Source organism: Rosa chinensis, chromosome 3, assembly GCF_002994745.2.
Source record: "Rosa chinensis cultivar Old Blush chromosome 3, RchiOBHm-V2, whole genome shotgun sequence".
NCBI classification, from domain to species: domain Eukaryota; kingdom Viridiplantae; phylum Streptophyta; class Magnoliopsida; order Rosales; family Rosaceae; genus Rosa; species Rosa chinensis.
The window spans coordinates 14,913,083-14,934,502 of NC_037090.1; the positions used below are offsets into that span (position 1 = coordinate 14,913,083).

Below are 21,420 nucleotides of genomic sequence, written 5' to 3' on the forward strand. Positions count from 1 at the left end.
TTTCAATGTCAATTTCTGTCCAACCCTTTCTTTATTAGTCAATGGAATTGTAATTGCACGCACACAAAAGAAGTTGGGTTACCAACAAACTACGAAGACCAAAAAGAAAAAAGAAAACAAAAAGAACAGAACAGAAGTTGGTAACTTAATTATTTACCAATACAAAAACACTGGTACGTCATCTCTTTCACATAACTAACTGCGGTTCACATAGCGGCAATCCTTTCTGATCTCTCCTTGGTCTCCAGTAAGTGGATTGTTCTCCGACAAAAGAATTGCAGCTCTCGAAAACTGCTCGTAGAAGTATCCATTATCGGAAGCCATTTTCTCCACAAAAGGCAATGTCTCTGGGTCAGAACTCAGTTGTTGATCGATTATGAGCAAACCCTTGTGGTTCAAGACGTTCTTGTAGTACATGTTATCCAGAATCATGGGTGTTTCGCGGTCGAATCTTGAATACTGCACTGCTTCCGGGTCAGGAATTGGATTCGGGCAGCGAACTTTGAGGTACGCAGCATGGTCGGGATCCAAAGTTGGATCAACAGTAGGGTAGAGTCTGTGCACAAGGTTCAGGCAGTGAACTCGACCCACGGAGTGAGCTCCTGCATGAAGAAAAGTGACATGGAGAAATGTGATTGGTATATATGGTACAAATAATTCCTTTGATTATAAATGTCATCAACAATTAGCTAGGCTGATACGAATTCTATTACCCTCGTACGTACCTAAAAGGGCAACCGTGCCTTCAACATCGATGCCAATCGATTGAAATCGAGAGAGCACTAAGGAGATGGAATCATTGTGATTAGGTATAGACTCATCCACCACTCTTGCATGACTCTCCTTGCTGTCTCTCCTTCCCGTTTTCATTTCAATCCGAGGCCCTCCTAACTGCAACCAAGTATATTTAACATATTTGAACCAATATTAATTAGTATTAATCTTGTAAGGTTTTAATAAGGTTGATATATAGAAAAAAGAATGCAGTCAGACCATGACAATGCCATCTCTTGCAGAAAGAGTTATAACATCAGCGCAAGAAACTGTAAGAGGACATTCCTTCTCTAGGGCCTGTTTGATGGTGTTCACGTACTTAAAATTTCTCATCCCAAAGCTCCGATCCGACGCTTTCTCTGACTCCATCCCGTCTGCCGCCTCTAACAACAGAGACGCATCACATCCCTGCATGCAGCCCGGGCACATAATTCAAAACAAATTTTACTGCGAGTTGTACTTACTTAACTAATTAATTATGGTATACAAAGGCACAAAATATATAGCTTGATCAATTAATACCTCAACAATGCAATCGTGGAAGAGATTTCTGATCCAGGAGACGGCGGTATTTCCATGTTCCTCGTAAAGGTTAGTGACCTCTTGCTTGATGATTTCTTCAGCATTAGGGCAACTCTGGGAATAATAGTTCTGTTGCAGCTCACTTATACCTGTATATATTTGAACCAACCAAATAATTACCGTTACCGTTTTTGTATGCATTTCTTCGTGATAGCGTACTATTGTTAGATATTCTGAATGTGCAGATCGAAGTACTATATGATCATTAGTTCAGAACTTCAGATTCAGAAAGTATTTGGTAAACGACAATTTATCAGTGCATATACGATTTGAGAAGCTAAGCAGAGAGACGCTGAACTCGGTGACATAGAAATAGTACTGATTATAAGTCAGGAAAGAGTTACATACCAACTTGAAATTGCAAGAGCAACAGAAATAACGTGATCATGAAGCTTAAAACCAAAGAGTGCTGCTTATATTTATAGGAAGCCATTTATCTTTCTTAAGCTTCAAGTTCTTCTTCGGCTTCTTGGATAAACTATCAACTATGACCTTTATATAGGATCCCAAGCTGCCTTAGAAGGATTCAGAGCCTCTCCACCGAGCCATTTTCTTTGACCTTTTGCCAGAATATCCACGCGCGAGAGTTGAGCCACTCAAAAATTATATTAAATGTTTGCTTATCTGGAATATGATTACCAATAACAAATAATATGTCAATGGTCAGTGAACATATAATTATAATACCACTTAATTCATTTGTGAGTTGGAACGGTCCTATAAATCCGAATTATTTATATTCAAGAAAGTATTCAATGCACCGATGTGCACTTGCACTAATAGAAATTGACGGTTGGATAACATTAAATACATTTTTTATTATTCAAAAAAAAAAAATTGTCTATAAATATCAACTACTCAGATTTGTTAGAATTGTTGGTTCACTTACGTAGCTGGTGCGTAGAAGAATTTTTCATATTTTGATTGTTCAAATTCTGTTAGGCAAATATCTGTATCAGGTACCAATAACGTATCATATGTGAAACAAAATTATGGTCAATGAAAGCAATACCACTTGTTCTACTGCATCAGATCTGTTCGTCCAATTATAGAACACAAATGCAAAGGACGTACATGATTCTGCTTTTATGTCTACGGTCGAAGGAAGATGTTGGATGAGATTACAGGAAGTAGCGGAGAGGTGAAGAAAATTAATAATGTTCACCCCTTGATCTTTAGAGCACACAGAAGAGGCTCCTTTCGGTAGAACAGACTATGCGTTTTCTGGAGATTAAGAGACATAAACCTCACTTACTAAGCAGTCCGTAATCTTTTAGCGAACATCATTTTACATTTCTAATTAGATACATTATTGTAATGAGCATTCTCTGTGTACATAGTCTGGCCTGCAATTAGTGACCAATGGATTGGGTTTTGACTTGTTAGTTATTAAGTTTTGGTGAAATATGCTTTATTGCTATTTAACACATTATTGCTTAAATTTTTTGAACACACACATACATGTTTTTAGCATATTAAATCCAGAAATGAATAACTCTTGACATCACACAATTTCCGTTCAATAATAGATAATGCACGAGAATGGACGGTTGAAGAACGCATATTTTTCTTTTGGGGTAATAGCTAATATATAGATCGAGTAGCTTGTAAGATACGTGGAGAATCTGACGATATATCAAACACTTGAAAACGGGCGTGCTACAGATAAAGCCTTACGAATAAAATAACAAGAAGAAGATTACCAGAGTTGCAGAAGATTTGGCTGAGGCGTGTAAATGCAAAGTCCTTAAAGCTGATTTTGAACCATCTAAAGAAGCACTATGATGCATACAGTGCAGAAATTTTGTCTCTGGTGATCTCAAGGGTTCAACTACCAAACCGTAGCAAAATATAAATTGAAGCAATAGAAAATGTCCAGCAAAAGAAAGGAAAAGAAGGATTTCGAGTATTGCGTATAGGAAAACTGAGATAATGGAGGAATCATGCTGGGTTGCTATATCTGATTTTGTAACAACTCGCCAATTTAAGTATCATATGCAGAATTATGACAGGTAACTCATGGACTTTGATATATACATTTGAACCAGGTGAAAAATGAAGCAGTATATTTCATGGACTTTACTCCTCTTACGTAAAGCTATTTATGAATATACCGACTTTAGTTTTCAGTGCATGCACTTACATATATGCGAGAGTGCAAGTTTAGGGTTTAGTGGTGCCAAATTTGATTATTAGTAGCTTTTAAGATGAGGAAGCTGAGTAACCAGCCAGATATGAAATATGAAAGAAATATAAATGAATTTATAAGTCCTCATGTTGTAATCACACTGAAGGTTAATATTAGCCTCTAAATTTGGGTTGGCGATCAATCATCAGATGCTATAGTGGCCACTAAATCAGGGATTAGGTTCAAACGCCACTTAATATTTCTTAGCCACTAAATCACGTTTCATGATCATGATGGATAGTTGGAAAATAATCTTCCAATGGAAAGCTTACATAGGATTAACAAAAGCAGAAGTTGTAGGTGGGAGACGGCGATCGTTTATGGATAGTGATCGATTTTTTCTTTTCTATTCCATTGATGATCCAGTTGCCCACCAATTCTTTCAGATAAGTAATTGACTTTCTATTTTATTTTTATTTTTGAAATGATGGTTGGTGCAGCCGCCCTCAGACCTTAATTGACTTTCTATTTGAGTGGTTAAGAATATTACTGCAAGGGTTATGCCCGGTCTGACGGCACGCCTTCGCCGCATCGTCGTCGGACGGGCCAAAGAGGACTTTGTGTTCAGTAGTGAGTTGTCCCGGAGAAAGCTTGGTCGGAGTAGAGGCTGCATGGTGATGGCTTTGCGATCCTGTTTGCTCCAAGGTTGCGTCGGGGATGGGCAGCGGTGGTTGGAGGCGGGGCTGCTGGCGATATACCCCAGTTTGAAGTGTGGATGGGCTGGTGGGGGGTCAGCGAGGCTGGGATCTACCGAATTTGGAGCTAATCGGACGTCTCCGATCTGGTTTGGTTCGAGGGGATCCGATTTGGAGAGGGGAGTGGGTGGGAGCCGCGGCGCATCTAGCTAGCTAACTGGGGAAGATGGAGGGTCGGCCTGCGTTTGCCCGGTGCAAACTAGGTGACGACGGAGGCGCTGCAGGCGGTGGGATGACGCGGCAGCAACAGGAGGGATGGTGGTGCCGTGAGCTGTGCAGTCTGCAACTTAGGCTTGGGCTAGCTTGATGGAGTTTGGGCCTGGGCTTTGGTTTTGGGCCTAGGTTGCTTCTATTTTTCTTTTATGTTATATTGTTTTTTACATCTAGTATTTTGTGGCTTCTTGCTATAAATAAATCCCTACCGCTATTTGGTAGGGCTAAGTGGGCTTTGTCTCGGTATGCACACTCAATGTGTTTTGTCTGCTCTAGGTTGGCGGCGAGTTCTTTGCTTCGTCAAATGGGCGCTGCCACCTAGTGGCAGGGTGAGACTAAGTGTCGTCAGATTTCTCTTTCGGCGGCAACATAGGAGGAAAGTTGTACTAAAGATGGTAATTATGCTATGTTGTAATCGGGTTACATATCGAGTTATCTTTCAGCTATGTCACTGTTATGTTAAAGCAAATGGAGTAGCTAATTGTGCACTCTTTGCTAGTTGGTGCTTTTTAGAATACATGTCTTATGTAGACATTCCTGATATTATTTTAGGACATACTCTAGATGCGTATTGTAATCAGGGGTATAGGCTTAATGTCCCCCCTTGTATTCGACAGTTTCATTAATCAAGGCTTGAGGGCAGCCGCACCAGCCCTTTATTAAAAAAAAAAAGAAAAGAGATAATCAGTAACTATATATAATGGATGACGTGAAAATACTTGGATGAAACATTTTTCTGGAAAACAGGGATTGATAGGCACGTTTCAATCTTTACTGGGCAGAAACCAAAAATCCAAACAGAACACATGATTTTTGGTTACGCAGTGAAAACCTCAAATATGAGATTAAAAACACTGCGGGACTTTTACTCTTGAGAACCCAAAATAAAGACAATTTATTTATGATGAATGATATGTCCTTTACAAACTCAAGTAGCACTAGCTCAGCTACAATCACTAGAAATTACTAATGAGAAGTTTGTCTTCAATTTTGAACTCCTTCTTCACTTGAACGATCTCCAACTATTGCTCCTCTTGCGTCACAGCCTCTCTACTGATCTCAAAAGAACCAATGCACTTGAGAAAATGAACAAGAACACTTAAGCATGGAACAAGTGTCTTGGACTTCTATGAAACTTGATCTTAAGCCAGCAAGACTCTCCCATAAATCTTGCGTCTCTCCTCCCTCCAAAAGAACGCACACTTTGATAATATATTGAGGAGATAACAAATCCTCAATCATGACTCAACTCTAATACGACTCCTAATAGGAAAGAACTTTCAATAAGAGATATCCAATAAATCCTAAAACAATCAGGACTTTAACACTACAATTTTAACAGTTGAAAATATCTTTGAAACACAATAACTTAAAGCCTAAAAGATACTTCCCCAAAATCGACCTTCCTAAATCATAGGACTAACTCGGATGACTTCTTTAGAGCATTGTATAGGGATGCCAACACACACACACACAAGAAACTTGTACCTACACGACGAAAGAAATCACATTAACTAGTGATATAACAATTGAGATAATAAGCTAATAAAATAAAATAAGAAAACTACCAATAATAAAACATACATACAAATGCCCAACATCCAACTAGTGATATAAAAATTGAGATAATAATCTAATAAAATAAAATAAAAAACTACCAATAATAAAACATACATACAAATGCCAACATCCAAGAGCTACTGAATTGTATACAGCTTGCTTGGGTTTGCAACTTCGATGGAGGTTATGGTGCTCTTCTTGAATTAGCTAAAAGTCCTAAAACTTATTTTTGCTTTTTGTTCTTTTATTTAATATGTTATTTTTCAATGTCATCAACTAGCGCATTTAGTGGCTGGGATCCAGATCCATTTCTTGGCACTAAGCCACTAACTGTACTTACTATCCTTGACTTTAGATCTGGGCCGTAATAATAAAATCCAATGTCTCAAAACATGACAACTCAGCAAAAAACATTAAATACTCATAAAATATTAGTTTTGAAGAGAAATGGCGTTAAACTTGATGAAGGGAATTGACGGAGCAGCTCCCTTTCCTCTTCCTCACAAACTCTCTCACAGTCATTCAATGAATAAAACAAAAAACAAAACAAAAAACTGTTTTAGGGAAACAAAAATTGAGAGAAAATTGATGTATGTTCTCATTGATAATAGAGGCCTCTTTATATAAAGGATTACAATGCAAAGAATCTGAATTATACAAGGAAAGGTAATCATACAATGAATGGATATCTCTAAGATATTCTCCGAGATTCTCTCTAATTAAAACTCTATTACCACTAGGTCAAGTAACCTAGAGTTTGGGTCAGACACACAAATAGGGATTTACTTGAACACTCCCCCTTGTGCGCCCAAATGCGGTGCTTCTCTCGTTGCCTCGCTAAAAACCTTGCCGAGTAACAAAAACCCAATGGGACAAAAATAACCTCGGTCGAAGGGGAAAAAGAACACAACACACCCTTCAAGTTTCGAGACCATACATGTAGACATCTCCCCCTGATCTCTGCATCTCCCCCTGATGACTACAGTCATGGGAGTTCGGATAACTTCCGCAAACGATGCTACCAACATATTTCTCGAAAGTGGAATTTAGGCAAAGACTTAGTGAGCATGCCTGTCGCACTGTCCTCAAATTGAACCTAGTTCACTTTAATCTTGAGGAGAGTATGCTGTTGCTGATTATGCTTGGTGTTGTCGCTTTGGATGTAGCCTTGCTTCATTTGTTCAAAACAAGCAGCATTATCCAAAATGCTCGTAGGCTCATCTGTGGTAGACTTCAAACCACAACTGTTCGAATATGCGTAACTATGGATCCAATCCATATACATTCATGAACCACTTCGTGAAGAGTAATAATCTCTGCATTGTTTGAAGATATAGCGACTAGGATCTATTCTGTAGACCTCCAAGATATCACGGTCTTTACCCATGGTGAATAATTAACCAGTTTGGGAATGACCTTTGTGTGGGTCAGAGAGATACACAACATCAGCAAAACCTTCCAAAACACTTTTGTCGTTTTGGGATAGGGATAGTGGATGCAGGCCAGTGTTGGTGGCGTTCCTGGGTGTGTGATGGGTCTGAATCTATCATCTCTCTGTAGGGATAAAGTATGCCCATATCAGTCGTACATCTCTAGTATCGAAAAATATCTTTTACACCAATCCAATGGAGTCGCGTTGGCGCAGAACTATACCTTAGCTAACAAGTTCACTGCAAATGAGATGTCCGGTTTTGTGCATTGAGCTAAGTACAATAATGCGTCTATTGTACTCAAGTAAGGCACTTCTGCCTCTAGCACATCTTCATCATCATCCTTCAAACGAAGAGGATTATTTTCAGGATCAAGACTACAGACGATCATGGGGGTGCTTGAAGGCTTGACATTGTCAAAATGCCTAAGCATCTATCAACACGATGCTCAAGTTCCAAACCGAGACATAATCGTGTCTCCCAAAATTCTTCATCTTAAAATCAGATTTCAAGTGTTCAGCGATTTCCCTTAACTCTTTAAGGGCTTCCAATGAAGATTATGTCCAACATGAATCGTGATAGAACCCGAAACTTGTTATGAAAAGGCATGTGCATATCCTTTCCAAATCAAGTAGTCACTTTAGTGAGCGTTTCAACCTCTTTGTAAAACGCGCTCCGTGGTCTAGAGCCACTTGACTTGGGTAAATGAAGTTCACCATGAACCTTCATGTATATTCCGTATCTAAATCCCCATAGAGATACGTAGTGACCACATTTGTAAGCTGCAGGTTCAGTTATTCGGAAACTACCAAATCCCCATAGAGATACGTAGTAGTGACCACATTTGTAAGCTGCATGTTTAGTTATTTGGAAACTACCAAACTGACAAGGTAGTGGAGTGCAATACATCCATTACTAGAGAATATGTCTCATCGTAGTCGATTCCAGGGAGTTTTGTGAAAAGCCTTGCGCCATAAGGCGAGATTGCCATCTCTTTTTCTCATCACTCTTTCTAACGAAGATCCATTAGCCAATAGGTTTTATGTTAGGAGGTGTTGGCATCACTGGCTCAGAAACCTTCCTCTTCGTTAGAAAATCTAACTTAACCTGGATCGCTTTTCCATTTAGGCCAGATTTCTCGACGTTGTCATTCATTCATGAACGGAGCGTGGTTCGATATCATCGGACTCAACAAACTCATGCTCAACAAAATGCGTGACTACATTATCAATTATGATGGAGTTTCTATCCCACGTCTCATGTACACCAGTGTAAGTTTCATAGAGCTCTATATTCTCAGGAATAGGTTCTTACGTTGAGACGTCCCCCAACAATAACCATAATCCTGAAGATACTCATGAGACGGATTTTGAGTGTCGATGATCCAAGGATTGGTTTGTGCCAAAGTATCCTTCGAACCCACGGGCCTCCCATGCATCCTAGCTGGGGCCATGGCCTGTAACGCCAAAGTGCCACTTTCTTTGGTGTTGGCGCCATGCCTACCTCAGTGTAGGATGGCGCTACGTCCTATCGTAAGGACGTCCATCATTGCAGGCATGTTTGCAGCATATATGTGTGATCTCGTCACTTTAGTAGGGATCGAGATGAGACATAGTGGGGACAGACCACGACAATTTCTATCGTTCCTGCTAAACATCTATGTTCTTATCTCCCCCTAACGACTGGAAGACTGTCTCATCAAAGTGACATCCGTAAATCCAGCGGTAAGGAGATCGCCTAGCAAGGGCATTAAGTGGCGGACGATTGTTGGAATCTCAAATCCAACACAGTTGCCCATTTGTCTGTAAGGCACATTATAGAGCACTATGGCTGCACAATTGGCACATAAATGACACGCTTAAATTTGCGTAAGTACAATACTTGTACCCAGTCACTAGCTATAACGCAAAGGTAGATTGAGTGGCAGTGGGTCGTAGATGAATTAGCATAGCTGCATGAGATATTGCATCACCCCAAGCGGATATAAGGAGATTGGTGCACATTACTAATGTCCTGACTGCCATCATAGTCGTTTCAGTGAGACCATTTGGGTGTGTACATGGGAATATGATGTCCAACATCAGTTCCATTGCAATAACCATCGAAAGTCTTCGATATAAACTCTCTAGCATAGTCAAATCCAATTGACTGAATATGATGATTTGGGGAGTGAGCCCGTTGTCATATGATATGTGCTAGGAGTGTAGCATAAGCAGCATTATAAGTGGACAATGACACAATAAGTGACCAGCGTGTTTGCGTATTAACCAACCTCATGAGATATTTAAACGTCCACAAGTTGGTTGAATTAGTCCATAGAATCCCCATGGGTTCTATGTAAGAACAAAATGAGTATTTACATATCCTTTGCATAGGACGGTCTCAGTCTTAATTTCCCTAAGGAAACGAGCTTTGTAAAACGAGCGAGAGGCTTTATAAGCAACCAATGAGGATTTTGGTTGGGCCTGAGCATCTGGAACGCTATTTGAAGCAAATTTGGTGATTACAGTATCACCTAGGGCGCCATCCATGGCGTCATGGATAGGGACTGTGCTAGCCCTAGGCTGGTGATGGACTGCGGCGGTGCCAAAGGCAGCAGCGGCGGTTACACTTAGTCCAGGAATCAACTTTTGATTCATGCTTCATTTCTCTCGAAATAATGGATGTCCATGTGAAGTCTTTAGTAGACACATCATCACAACTAGGATGACCTATCCTGTCGTGATAAAGTCATTATGTGTCTAAATCCAAGAGATCTTCTCTCATAACTTTATTGGATTTAATAGCTTGAATAGTGACATAGGGTCCACTAGAGAGACACATAAACTTCTCTAAGATGCGCATTTTTTCGTAATCATTAGAGGTATTACAAAGGAGCTTATTTCCGTTCTCTACATGCGTTTTCGCATGGAATCCGTTGGCTATTCATAGGTGCGATTTGCCCTAGAAGCATAGAGAGTTTCTGTGACTGTAATCAAGGTGCCATTTGGCAAGGTGAACTTGGGCTATTCCATGTCCTTGAGCAAATGTAAAACAATGGTAGTCGTCTAACTTCTTTCGATAATTCCAAAAAAAATGTGACTAGTTGAGTAGAGAGATGTCGGTGGAGCAAGGCTCGCTTAAGTACCACTAATCTCATAACCTTCCTAGACATCACACTTACTTTCAGTGAGCCTACTTTGAAGAAAGACTAAACCATTGGCATTTACTACAAAAATATATGGCAATTGCCTATTAGATCTCTTCGAAAAATAAAGACTTAAACAGAATTGACGATCTATTGATCCCAGCCAGATTTGTAGTCTTCAACCATTCAGTCTAGATCATCTTCTTGATCTTCTTGTTCCACATCGTGAGCTTCTCTTGCTTCACAATATGCTTTGTAGGCGGTGACAATTTCTTCACGAGCTCTACAAATGTATGCCCAATGATCGGATACTCCACATCGAGAACATACATCTCTTCGCTCAGACTCCATTGATTGGGGCGCTTTAAAAACGTCATTTAGATGGCTCTTAGTGTTGGTGGCACTACCAACATGGCTAGAGGCTTTCCCTCCCTCTCTCTTTCCATGTATACCTCTTTGGTTCCGTTTTAGCCTATTTTGGCGGTTACCTTCCCAAGTAGAACGATTATATGGACCAGAACGTTCAGAAGTATCCCAAAGATTAGGGTTTCGCTCTTGGCGCCCTCTCTTAGAGGTGCTACTATAGTTGGATTCCAGAATATGCTCTGTTTCCATGGATCTCGAATTATAGTTCTTCACAAGGATGTTGTCATGCTTTTCAGCAACATTTATAGCTCCAATAAGCTTATGAAACCTTGTGATCCGTCCTGTAGTAACATCGATTCTATAGTTCTTAGCAACCATCAATGCAGAGACGGGGAAGGTAGAGAGAGTCTTCTCAATCAAAATCGCATCTGTGATCTCTTTACCATAGAATTCCATTAAGGATTTAATGTGAAGTGCTTCTGAGTTATAGCAAGAACTGACTTGACATCACAGAAGCGGAGGCTATGTCATCTCGCTTCTAGGTCAGGAAGCAAGGAGTCACGGACGTTGCCAAATCTTTCTTCGAGTGGGACCCACAGGCTTCTGGGGTCTTTTTCATTCATACACTCGTACTGGGTCAAATCATCTATATGACGAGTCATTAGGCTGATGGCTTTCGCCTTATTTTCCTCTAAGGATGCTCTATTTGCTTCCAAAGCTTGAGCTTGCTCAACAGTTAGCACGTCTTGCCCAGGCTTTAGAATCGTATCCACGATTCCATCGGCCTTGAGATGCTGGCGGACATCACGAACCCACCTGTGATATTCAGAGCCAGTTGTTCCCAATGGAGCAAAGTCCAATTTGTTCAAGTTACTCATCCTAAAAGAGAACAAGAAATTAGGGTTAGTTTCAGAGCGAAAAAGGCTACCACGAAAACAAATAAAATTTTTTAGCGTAGTCGCTTCCAAGAAATTCGGAATTTCCGAGCGTAGTCGCTTCTAAGAAATTCGATTCCAAGAGGGGTTGGATTAGATCGAAACAATGATGTTTGCTGTCGATCGTTTTATCTCAACAAACTCTAAGTTTGGAGGACTCTACAAGCTCCAAGCTTGAAGTGAGCACAAACCCCCACAGTTCGGCTGAATTTGGTCTCCCATGTGATAAAGAAAGGGGGGTAGAAGAATGGATGTTGCAAATCCCTGAAAAAGAAGAGAAATTAACTGTAAAAACTCTAAAAAAAGGGAACTTTTAGAAAAAAAAATACCTCGAAATAGGTCGCCGGAAAAGTTGGCCTGAAAAAGTGGTCAGAAAACTGCCAGAAAGTCTCTGGAAAAATGGTTGACCGGCGTTGACTGGAGGCTGACATGGCACTGATGCTGACGTGTCATGATGGGGTGGAGCTTTCGATGTTGCCGACGTGGCAGGCTATTATGGCTGTGGTGCTGACGTGGCAGAGGCTATGAGTTAGTGGGCCAGCTGACTTTTGGCTTCTGGGCTTGTTCCTTTCTTCTTCTGGGCTGGGCCTTCCTTTCTTCCTCTTTCTTTTGGCTGGTTCGGGGATTAAGTGGACGGTTCCGGGAAAAAATTTTCAGGTTCCCTAATTGCGGGATCGATACGCTACTTCTATAAAAATTTGGTAGCAATTGGAAGTTTGGAAGGTGGTGAACTGGTGAAATATTTGCTGCGGGTGGTTTGGAGCTTCCAGTGGCCAGTTCGATAGGTTTCTGGCCGGTTCTTGGGGTGGCGTCACCGGTTCTGGACTCCTGGGATGAAGGGCTTCAAGGTGGGCGGCCTGGTCCGAAAGGGTTTCAAGGTTTTGTATTCGGATTTATGGTTTTAGCTATTTGTTTTAGGGTTAGGGTTTTGTGAGCCCCCGAAAAATTTTGTTTAATTTTTAGAAGGTAATTTTTTGTCAATAAGATTTTCGCAAGGTGATTTATGTGAAGAAATCGATTTCGGAGATTGTTTTGGTGTCGAGCCACCCATTGGGCCTTATAATTCAAGGTTGGGCCAAGATTCTTTCTTTTGGGCCTAGAAGGTTACTAAAGTTCATTGAAGCAAAAAGATCGTCGAAGCAAATTTGAAAGGAAGACGAATTGAGTTGTAGACATGTAGTGACGATTTTAGTTTTTAATTTTTACGAAATCGAGTTTCGGGACTAGGATGAAGCAGAGAAAATAATTTAGGGAGTTTCCGATGAAGAACGAATGAAAGAAAAAGCTACGAGCCCAAAACCCGGAAGTGATCAACTTGGAGAATTCCGTAATTTGTCGCAGGGGTAAAATCGTCGTTTCACACTCTTTAGTATAAATAGAAAAGGGGAACCATTGAGAAAACCCTAAACTCACTCTTCCCTCCCTCTCGGCCGCATCCCCTCTCTCTCCACGATCTCTCTCTCTCTCGTCCTCCCACTGACAATGCCGGAAAACCCCCATCTCCGGCCACCACTTTGCAAAACTGCCACCACCCATCAATGCTGCACCAAGCTGCGACCCAAACCCACGGCAAATCGAAACCATGCATTGACCCCGACCTCTCTCTTCCGCTCTCCTTCTCTCTGCCACCACCGGAGACTTCAGCTCCAGCCACCATCTCCTCACATCGCCTCCACCAGTTGACACAACACCTAAACCCGAGCCTTAACATCCACATGCATCGCCTCCAGCCTCCGCACAGGTTACTCAAAGCTGCGACACCACTGCTCGTTGGCTTTCCTTGGTTTCCTACCATCAGCTCGCCACACCACCATTACTTCTCGACTTAGAACTCGCCGGACGTCTAAACCTTGAATCCCTGTTGACTGCCGATGCCGGAGAGTGCCGTACACATCTTGTTCCAGAGTCTTAGCTTCTGCTAAGATCGATTTGTTTCCTCCGATCAAAATTGAGCTACGACGCCTCCAAGGATGGAATCAGGGCTTCACGATCTATCAAAGCCCTAGGACTCGACCTCTAGTTCCAACTAGAGCCACTGCAGGCACTTCAAGGGCTGCCACAGGCGCGTGGGCCACTATAGCTCCGCTACTCACGGTCGCGGGATCTTCAGGACTTCTCAGTTAGGTAATTTCATGATTCTCTTTAGCTGCAGCTTCTAGTTTGAGTAGGGTGAGCCCTAATAACCTATTGTTTAATTTTGGGGTATGAGGTTCGTGGAATCTGCGTTTTGGAGTTTCAGAGGAGGAGAATGCTGGGTCAGTTTCAATTGAAACTAGAAGAGGTAAGGACCATGTGCATATTCTGTATGGGATAAGAAATTGGTTGAAGATTAATTTTGATCCTATTTTGTGTACTAGGGAATCTGGAGGATTAGTGGAGGTAAGGTGCAGCTTCGACAATTTGGCTTCTAAGTTGGAAAAGAATGATGGTAAGGGTGTTGGGTATCTTGAACATATATTGTCGTGATCTAATTGTAAATGTTGAAATTGTGGTTTCATTGAATACATGAATTGAACTTTGGTTTGCAATACTGGAATGATTAGTGTTTCTGAGAGTTGTTAGTTTTGTTGGGAAGTTGACGTAGTAATGATTTGAGTATGAAATTGCTTGTGTATTGAGAAGCTTGGCTGTATTAATTAAAGTGGTGAATCTGTTATCTGGAAATATCATATTGCAAGGTGGGCAAAAGATGATTGATTTGGTTTAGTTATGTAGAGAAGTTGATAATTGAAATAAGTCAAAATCTAGATTAACGTACTCTAAAGCTATCATATCCCGAAATGAAATTAAGGAACGAAATTGTTCGGGAATGATAACCACTATTTGTTTACTTAAGTTTTAAAGATTAAGTAAAAATGTCAACTCGGTTGACTCGAATTACATTAAGGAAAGAAGTACGGTCACCATATCCCGAATGAGCTTACTATGTTAAGTGAATTGTTTGGGAATGGAAATTGTGATTTGTTTTTCTAAAGTAAAAAGGGTAAAGAAGTGAAGTCAATGTGCTAAGTATAATCACCATATCCCAAATGGTTCAAATGCAATACCATTCGGATTATTTGGGAATGGATAGTAGATTTTTATATTAAAGGATAATTCACTAAACTTTAAGGAAATTAAGTGATTGCCTTGGTGCTCGATTGATTAAGTTAATAACGTCAAGTTACTTATTGGTTTAATTTTATTATAAAGGACTCGAGCGTATACACATGTAATTGGAAGAAGTATCGAGGCTCGGAAGCGAAGCTAAGTTTGGGCAAGCACTCTAATTCCAGGTAGGTTGAGCAGTCCCTTCCTTGTTAGAGGCTTTTCTATGTGTGGAATGCACTAGTAAAATATTATGTTACTGGTAAATATGTTTTTGGTTGTTCATTAGTTGATGCCTCGTGATACCTGTGTTTTCATCACTGATACTTGTTGATTACGAAAACCGAGGCTAGACTTGTATGTTGACATATTGTACCCCATTGTATGTTTGTACTTGTGACCTGAGAGTGAATGGGACCTAGACACGTAGATTCCTAGGGATCCCACGGTGTCGATAACCGTGAACCTCCGGAGGGGGTCATGCTCCTATGTTTGTCGAGGAAGAGTGAGTACAGATAATGAACCAGTCATAGGAGACTCAGGGCCAGGAAATGGACAATTTTGCTACTTGTAGTCACAAAGACTACAGAGTAGTTGGCCGGTTCTCTAAGGATGACGAACCAAATCAGTCACCAATTTGTTTTATTTTAACTGGCAGGTAAGTATCTCGGAGCTCCAAGCTGTGTGAAACATACTGCATATGTTTTATAAAAGAGATAAATGTTTGTGGTTGCCTATTTTAAAAGTATTTTCGATAAACGTGCATGTTAATGCTCAAGTCCGGCGGTAGCTGATTCTTCGTTTTAACGCTGGTCCGGTGGGCGGACCGCTACCCTGAGGATTTGATGACCTCCGCTTGCTGCAACACGAGAGACAGGGCGTCAGAAGAAGACCGCGTTGGGTGGTCTTCACTTCTCCGATGCCTAAGTCAGTCACTGTATATAGGCAGCATAACAATAAATGGGTAGTGAATGCGTAATTAATGAAGAGAGAGGAGAGAACCTTTTCTAGGTGAGGAGAAGGTTGATCTTCTTCTTGTTTTCGATGTGGGACTGATGTGCTTCGATACCCAGCGTCTGGAGCCTCTGATGCTACCTTGACGCGGCGCGTGGCGGCACGTTAGCTGTGATCTGGGGGCGATCCCGGGCTCGGGCGGTAGCCCGCCTGGCTGTGTCTTCGCAGGTCACCCACTTGGTGAGATTCGGTACCTCTGGCGGTACAATGAGCGTGGCTCATTATAGCTAATTATGCTTGCAAACGTACATGTAGGTACAAGTCCCCCAAGTCCCCAGTCAAGGAGGGCAATCTTGGTTGGGGAGTTGATCGGCGGTGTGAAGCGTTATCCCCGCTTAGACTTGAAAAAAGCATAATTAGTGTCAGTGCGTTGTCAACCATGGACTTACTGAGCGAACGCTTTATACCCTTTCGGGTGGGCCCTTGCTAGGCCCGCCAGGGAGTCCCCCACTCCCTAGCCAAGACGGACCTCCGGATGGTCGGCAAATTGTTTGTTGAGGGGAAGCTGCGCGGAGCAGAGGGTGTTGGGTAGCGAGCCCAATCTTAGTACCCAAGTGACAGGGGTTAACGTACCTGATCAGGGTCATCGTAGACTGTTGACAAGTCCCCGTGTCCCGTAGGGACGATCTGACCGTAACGCCGCGTGGCGGTCGTTGTCAGAGGGATTCGTCGGTGATGGATACCCCCGCTAGTTGTAGCAGGAAACAACGTCGCGTAGACGTGTTTTGCTGTAGCTATTGAGCGGAGTTGTGCTCAGCAAAGCACGGGGTTTGCAAGATGGAGGGAGCTCTGCCGGTAGTATTGCTTGTAGCAGAGGCTGCCTGTTGCAAGTTGATGAGTGGAAGTTCCGCTAACGGGGATTCGCTCAGCGGAGACTTCGACAGTAGTTGGGTGCTAAGGGAGAACTCGCGCTGGCCGGGTTTCGCCCAGTGGACCCCAACAGTCGGAAAGTGACGAGAAGCTCAGCTAGCGGGGTTTCGCTCAGGAATTTCGACACTTGGAGAGTGACACGGGAAAAGTTCTTCTGGCGGGGTTTCGCTCAGCGGACTTCGACACTTGGACAGTGACAAGTGAGAAGTTCCGCTAGAGGGGTTTCGTTCAGCGGAGTTCGACACTTGGAAACTGACAAGTGAGAAGTTCCGCTAGTGGGGTTTCGCTCAGCAGAGTTCGACACTTGGAAAGTGACAAGTGAGAAGTTCTGTTAGCGGGGTTTCGTTCAGCGGAGTTCGACACTTGGAAAGTGACAAGTGAGAAGTTCCGCTAGCGGGGTTTCGCTCAGCGGAGTTCGACACTTGGAAAATGACAAGTGAGAAGTTCCGCTAGCGGGGTTTCGCTCAGCGGATACCGCCAACGATTGGCGCCTTCTTCCCAAAAGTGGTGGCTTCCACTAGACGCTTCGTCTGATGGCGGTTGACACGTGGCGAAACCCTAGAGGGTTAGCGTGCGGAGGCGTGTCAACTCCGTCTAGCCGTCTCCTCTCCATTAATGCTAAGTAATGATGGACTTTGTAACTGAGGCGACGCCTCGGCTAATCCGGAGAGTAATTGGACTCGTGGGACACGTGTATGGCTGACATTTGATGTCGTTTTTCAATGGACGGCGTAGAACTGTTTGACGTTGACATAAAAAGGGGGGGAAGTAAGCAAGATTTGCCACTTTGCTCTACTTTGCTCTAAACTTTGAACTATACTCGTCGTCTTCAAGCTCTCTGCATCTGAGATCGGAGAAGAAGGCTGAGGCGATATCGTTGAGTCATCATTCGTGGAGAAACCGACGAACTCCGGCCTTGAAGACAAGTGCTCAAACTCTTACCAGAGACTCCATCATTGAGGTTGGTACTCTGATCTGTATCCATGTTTCATTGGTTGTCTACCATGGCGAGTTTATGGGTTTTGGGTATTTCTGTGATATGTTCTTCGTTGACGTGCTGTGAGGGTGTGAGAGTGGGTTTGTTTATGGGTTGCTGTGTTTGACGGAGTTGGGGCTTTTAGGGATTTGTTAGATGGTCGAATTTGGGTTTGAGTGTTTGTTCTTGTTTTGGAATTTTCTGGGTAACTGTTCTTGACGTTCTTGGGCACTAGCTGATATAGGGATAGGTTAGATCTTGTGTGAGCTAACTGATTTGGGTTTAAGGGTTTTGGGATGGTCGACATCATAGAGATTTCGAGCAGTGAGGATTCCGGATCTGAAGTGTCATTCAGCACGGCGAATAGAAATTTTATTGACTCGTTGCATCCGTCTGCCTGTGCAGGAACCTCACTGCCAGAACCGCTAGAGATTGAGCCGCTACAGACCATACCGTGGGACATAGCTATGGGTCGTGCACCGCGTCCAGAGAGTTCAAGGGCGGGGGAGGCTGCCGCTGCCCACAATATGCACGAAGAGCGTTTAGAAAGCAATAGTGTGGCCAGTGGTTCCGCTGGGGGGGAGATGTAGTGGGAGAGGATACTGAGTCGGCGTGGGTGTTCGAGGACGGCACCCCTGTTGATGAGGCGGGAGGTAGGATGACTGCTGTTGCCGTCAACCGGCTGAAGCGGATGTTCCGGTTGCCCGGCGTGGTGAAGCTGCGTCCCCCGACGGTGGAGGAGAAGGCCTCAATCTTGCGAGCAGGCCATGCCGCCGTGCACGAGGCTATATTCCGCGAGGGAATAACCTTTCCGTTTGATGCTGGCGCTGAACTCGCTATGGCGGTTGTCAGGTTGCGAGGGACCGACTGTGGCGGAGGTGCTGCACTTCTACGAACTGGTGTACGTGAAACGCCAAGGTTGCAGAGGGCAGGTAAACCTGAGTCGCTGCCAAGGAGCGCCGAAGTTGATCGAGAACTTGAGGGATTCCATGTCCTACTGGCGGGGTACCTTTTGCGTTGCGACGACGGGGTGGGAGTACCAAGCTGGGTCCAACGAGGGGGAGCCGACGTTTAGAATTAAGTCGGAGTTTCAGCCCATCCGAGGTCGTTTGTCGTTTCGGTTAAACATGACTGGCGGGGGTTTTTTTTTTTTTACACAGCCTTGTACTCTGTACTGATAATGACCTTTTTGTGCAGCGGGGTTGCGGTACAACCTGACTCGTGAGGAAGAGTGCCGCGTGGCATGCATCAGGGGTTGCTGGCGGAATCGTAACTTGCTGGACTTCCGTCTCCTTACAGGCTGGGAGTTGTTGGTCGACCAACAACTGACTCATGCCGTTGGTAAGTACTCTCCGCTATAGCACACCCTTTGTGAGATTGTCCCATGCTGATCGGTTTGTTGTTTTTTTTTTTTTTGTAGAAACTCCGCCGGGGAACAAAGCTAGCCGTGACGCCTTCGCGAAAGCCATGGACAGCGCTGGAATCGACAATTTCCTGGAATCCATGTACTCTTCTGGGCTGGCTGCTCAGAAGACGGTGGTGGACCCGTAGACGCTGGCGCTAAGCCCGTCTGAGGTTCCAGTGGTGCTACCCATGCCGCACGACTCCCATCTTGGCGGTGATGGGCTGCCTGCTGTCCAGGCGGCGACTGGTGCGGTAAGGGAGACCTTGCCACAGAAAGAGAGGGCGCCGGCCACTCTGTGTGGGGTGCAGAAGAAAGCAGCTCTCCCAGTGGAAGGTGTCACTATGGCAGGATTAGAGCCGCCGACGAGGGGTTCAAGGCATGCCGTCGCTGGAGGCACGAGGGTGCTTCAGCGAAAACGCCGTCAACCCGACTCCTCCGGGGAATAGGAGGATGCAGTGGAGATAACTGGGGCCCGCGAGCAGCCGAAGAAGGCAAGGCAGGCTTCGCCCGAGGCTGCTGCTGAAGTGGCGAAAGCGGCGGGTACGAGCGACCTGGACTCATTTTCCGCTTACGCCAAGTTCCTGAATGACGGTGAATGGGAGTTCCTGTATCACCTCTGCGAGCGATTGGGGTTCGGCGTCCTGGAGGGGATTATATGGTCGACGGCCGTCAACCAATCGCCCTTTAGGCACATCTCCGTCGGGCTGACAGAAACGGCGCTGACAGAAACTACGAAGGCCAGTGCCCTAGCCAACGTGGAAATTCTGCAGCAGAAGGGCGCCATCGACTGGGCGCCCCTGGTCAAACAAGTACTGCCCCTGCTACCGCCCCTGGTCATGTTGAAGGTGCCTACTCGGGTAGTGGGGAGAGTGGCGGACTCCCAGAGGGCGACTCTCAGCGGACTCCTACCCAGTCCGAGGTGTCTCGTGCTAGGTTCCTGGCGGCCCACACCCGGACGGATGGCACAATAGAGACCAGGGTCCGACCAAACCAGCCGCTCACATCCGCCGCAGGCAGCCGGTGGAGATGCTGAAGGTAGCGGTGCCAACCCCGCCAACCCCTGAAACAGGAGTAGAAAAAATTTTGTAGCCGCTGAGGCGTGAACATTTGATGTAATTATCTTTTGGGATATATATGAAATTTCGGAACCTAGGTTCCTATCTTTTTTTTTTTTTTTTGTGTTTGTGATGATGTGTGTACCGCTAGAGGTTTTGACAGTTTTGCTTTTGTCAATGAATGAAACATTAAAGGAATTAAAATTGGTCCAAGTGCACAATGTAGCGGACGTGGTCCGCTGAATGGTGTTGCTAGTTGCCCCTAGTGCAAGACTTGGGAATACAATGGTTTGAGTAATTCCTCATTTCATTGATAGCTGCCTGAACAGCGTTTACAAAAGCGGGGTCGTGCCCATTGGGTAGCTTCCCTTAGCTAAATATTGAACAAAAATTTAGCAAAGTCAAGATGCTCTTGGGCAGCGGCATGACTATTTGTAGTAATACCGAAGGTGTTTGGTATTCCAAGGGTGAGTCGTTGTGACGCCATCCTTGTCCATTAAGTAGAACGTGCATGGGCTAACGACTTCTACAATTATGTATGGACCTTCCCAAGTTGGGCGGAGTTTTGTTGGTGGTGGTATGACTTCCTTCATTACCCAGTCCCCCAATTGGAGGTTGCGGGCTTTGACCCTGGCGTTGTAGAAACGCGATACCCGCTACTTGTTCTGGAGATTGTGCAAATGGGTTGCGTCTCGTTTTTCCTCTAGGAGATCCCTGTCGAGGTTGATGCCGTCGCTGTTGGTCTCGGGGCAGTAGCCTTCGACCCTAGCGGTTGGTTGGGTTACCTCGATAGGCAGGACAGCCTCAGTTCCGAACATCATACAAAAGGGGGTTTCACCTGTGGCGGAAGTTGGGGTTGTTCTGATGGCCCATAGGACTTCTGGGAGTTTTTCCGCCCACAAACCCTTGGCCTTATCGAGCTTCTTCTGTAACAGCTTCTTGATTATCTTGTTTGCCGCTTCGACCTGGCCGTTGGTTTGGGGGTGGGCGACTGATGCAAAACGCATCTTGGTGCCCAAGTTGGCGGTGAAAGAGATGAGTTCCTTGTTATTGAACTGTGTGCCGTTGTCTGTGATGATTGTATGCGGAACACCGTAGCGATAGTAGATGTTCTTCCAGATGAAGTGAATTACCTTGGCGGTA

General features: G+C 44.0%; 1 protein-coding gene across 1 annotated transcript; it reads right to left on the reverse strand.

Annotated features, from left to right (window-relative positions):
- LOC112193458 (peroxidase 21) lies at window positions 1-1,861 on the reverse strand. Its single transcript, XM_024333603.2, has 5 exons — window positions 1,705-1,861; window positions 1,297-1,445; window positions 994-1,182; window positions 726-891; window positions 1-602 (listed from the first exon to the last, which is right to left on the reverse strand). Exons 1-5 carry the CDS (start codon window positions 1,787-1,789, stop codon window positions 196-198), a joined length of 996 nt encoding a protein of 331 aa, XP_024189371.1. The 5' UTR covers window positions 1,790-1,861; the 3' UTR covers window positions 1-195.
- Window positions 1,862-21,420: the final 19,559 nt, after the last annotated feature.

Excerpts from the sequence above, each read along its gene's own strand:
- LOC112193458 (XM_024333603.2), bottom strand. The coding sequence starts at position 1,789 with ATGGCTTCCTATAAATATAAGCAGCACTCTTTGGTTTTAAGCTTCATG. Across the intron at positions 1,446-1,704 it reads GCTCTTGCAATTTCAAGTTG|GTATAAGTGAGCTGCAACAG; the intron begins GTATGTAACTCT and ends AAATATATACAG. Across the intron at positions 892-993 it reads CAAGAGATGGCATTGTCATG|TTAGGAGGGCCTCGGATTGA; the intron begins GTCTGACTGCAT and ends ACTTGGTTGCAG.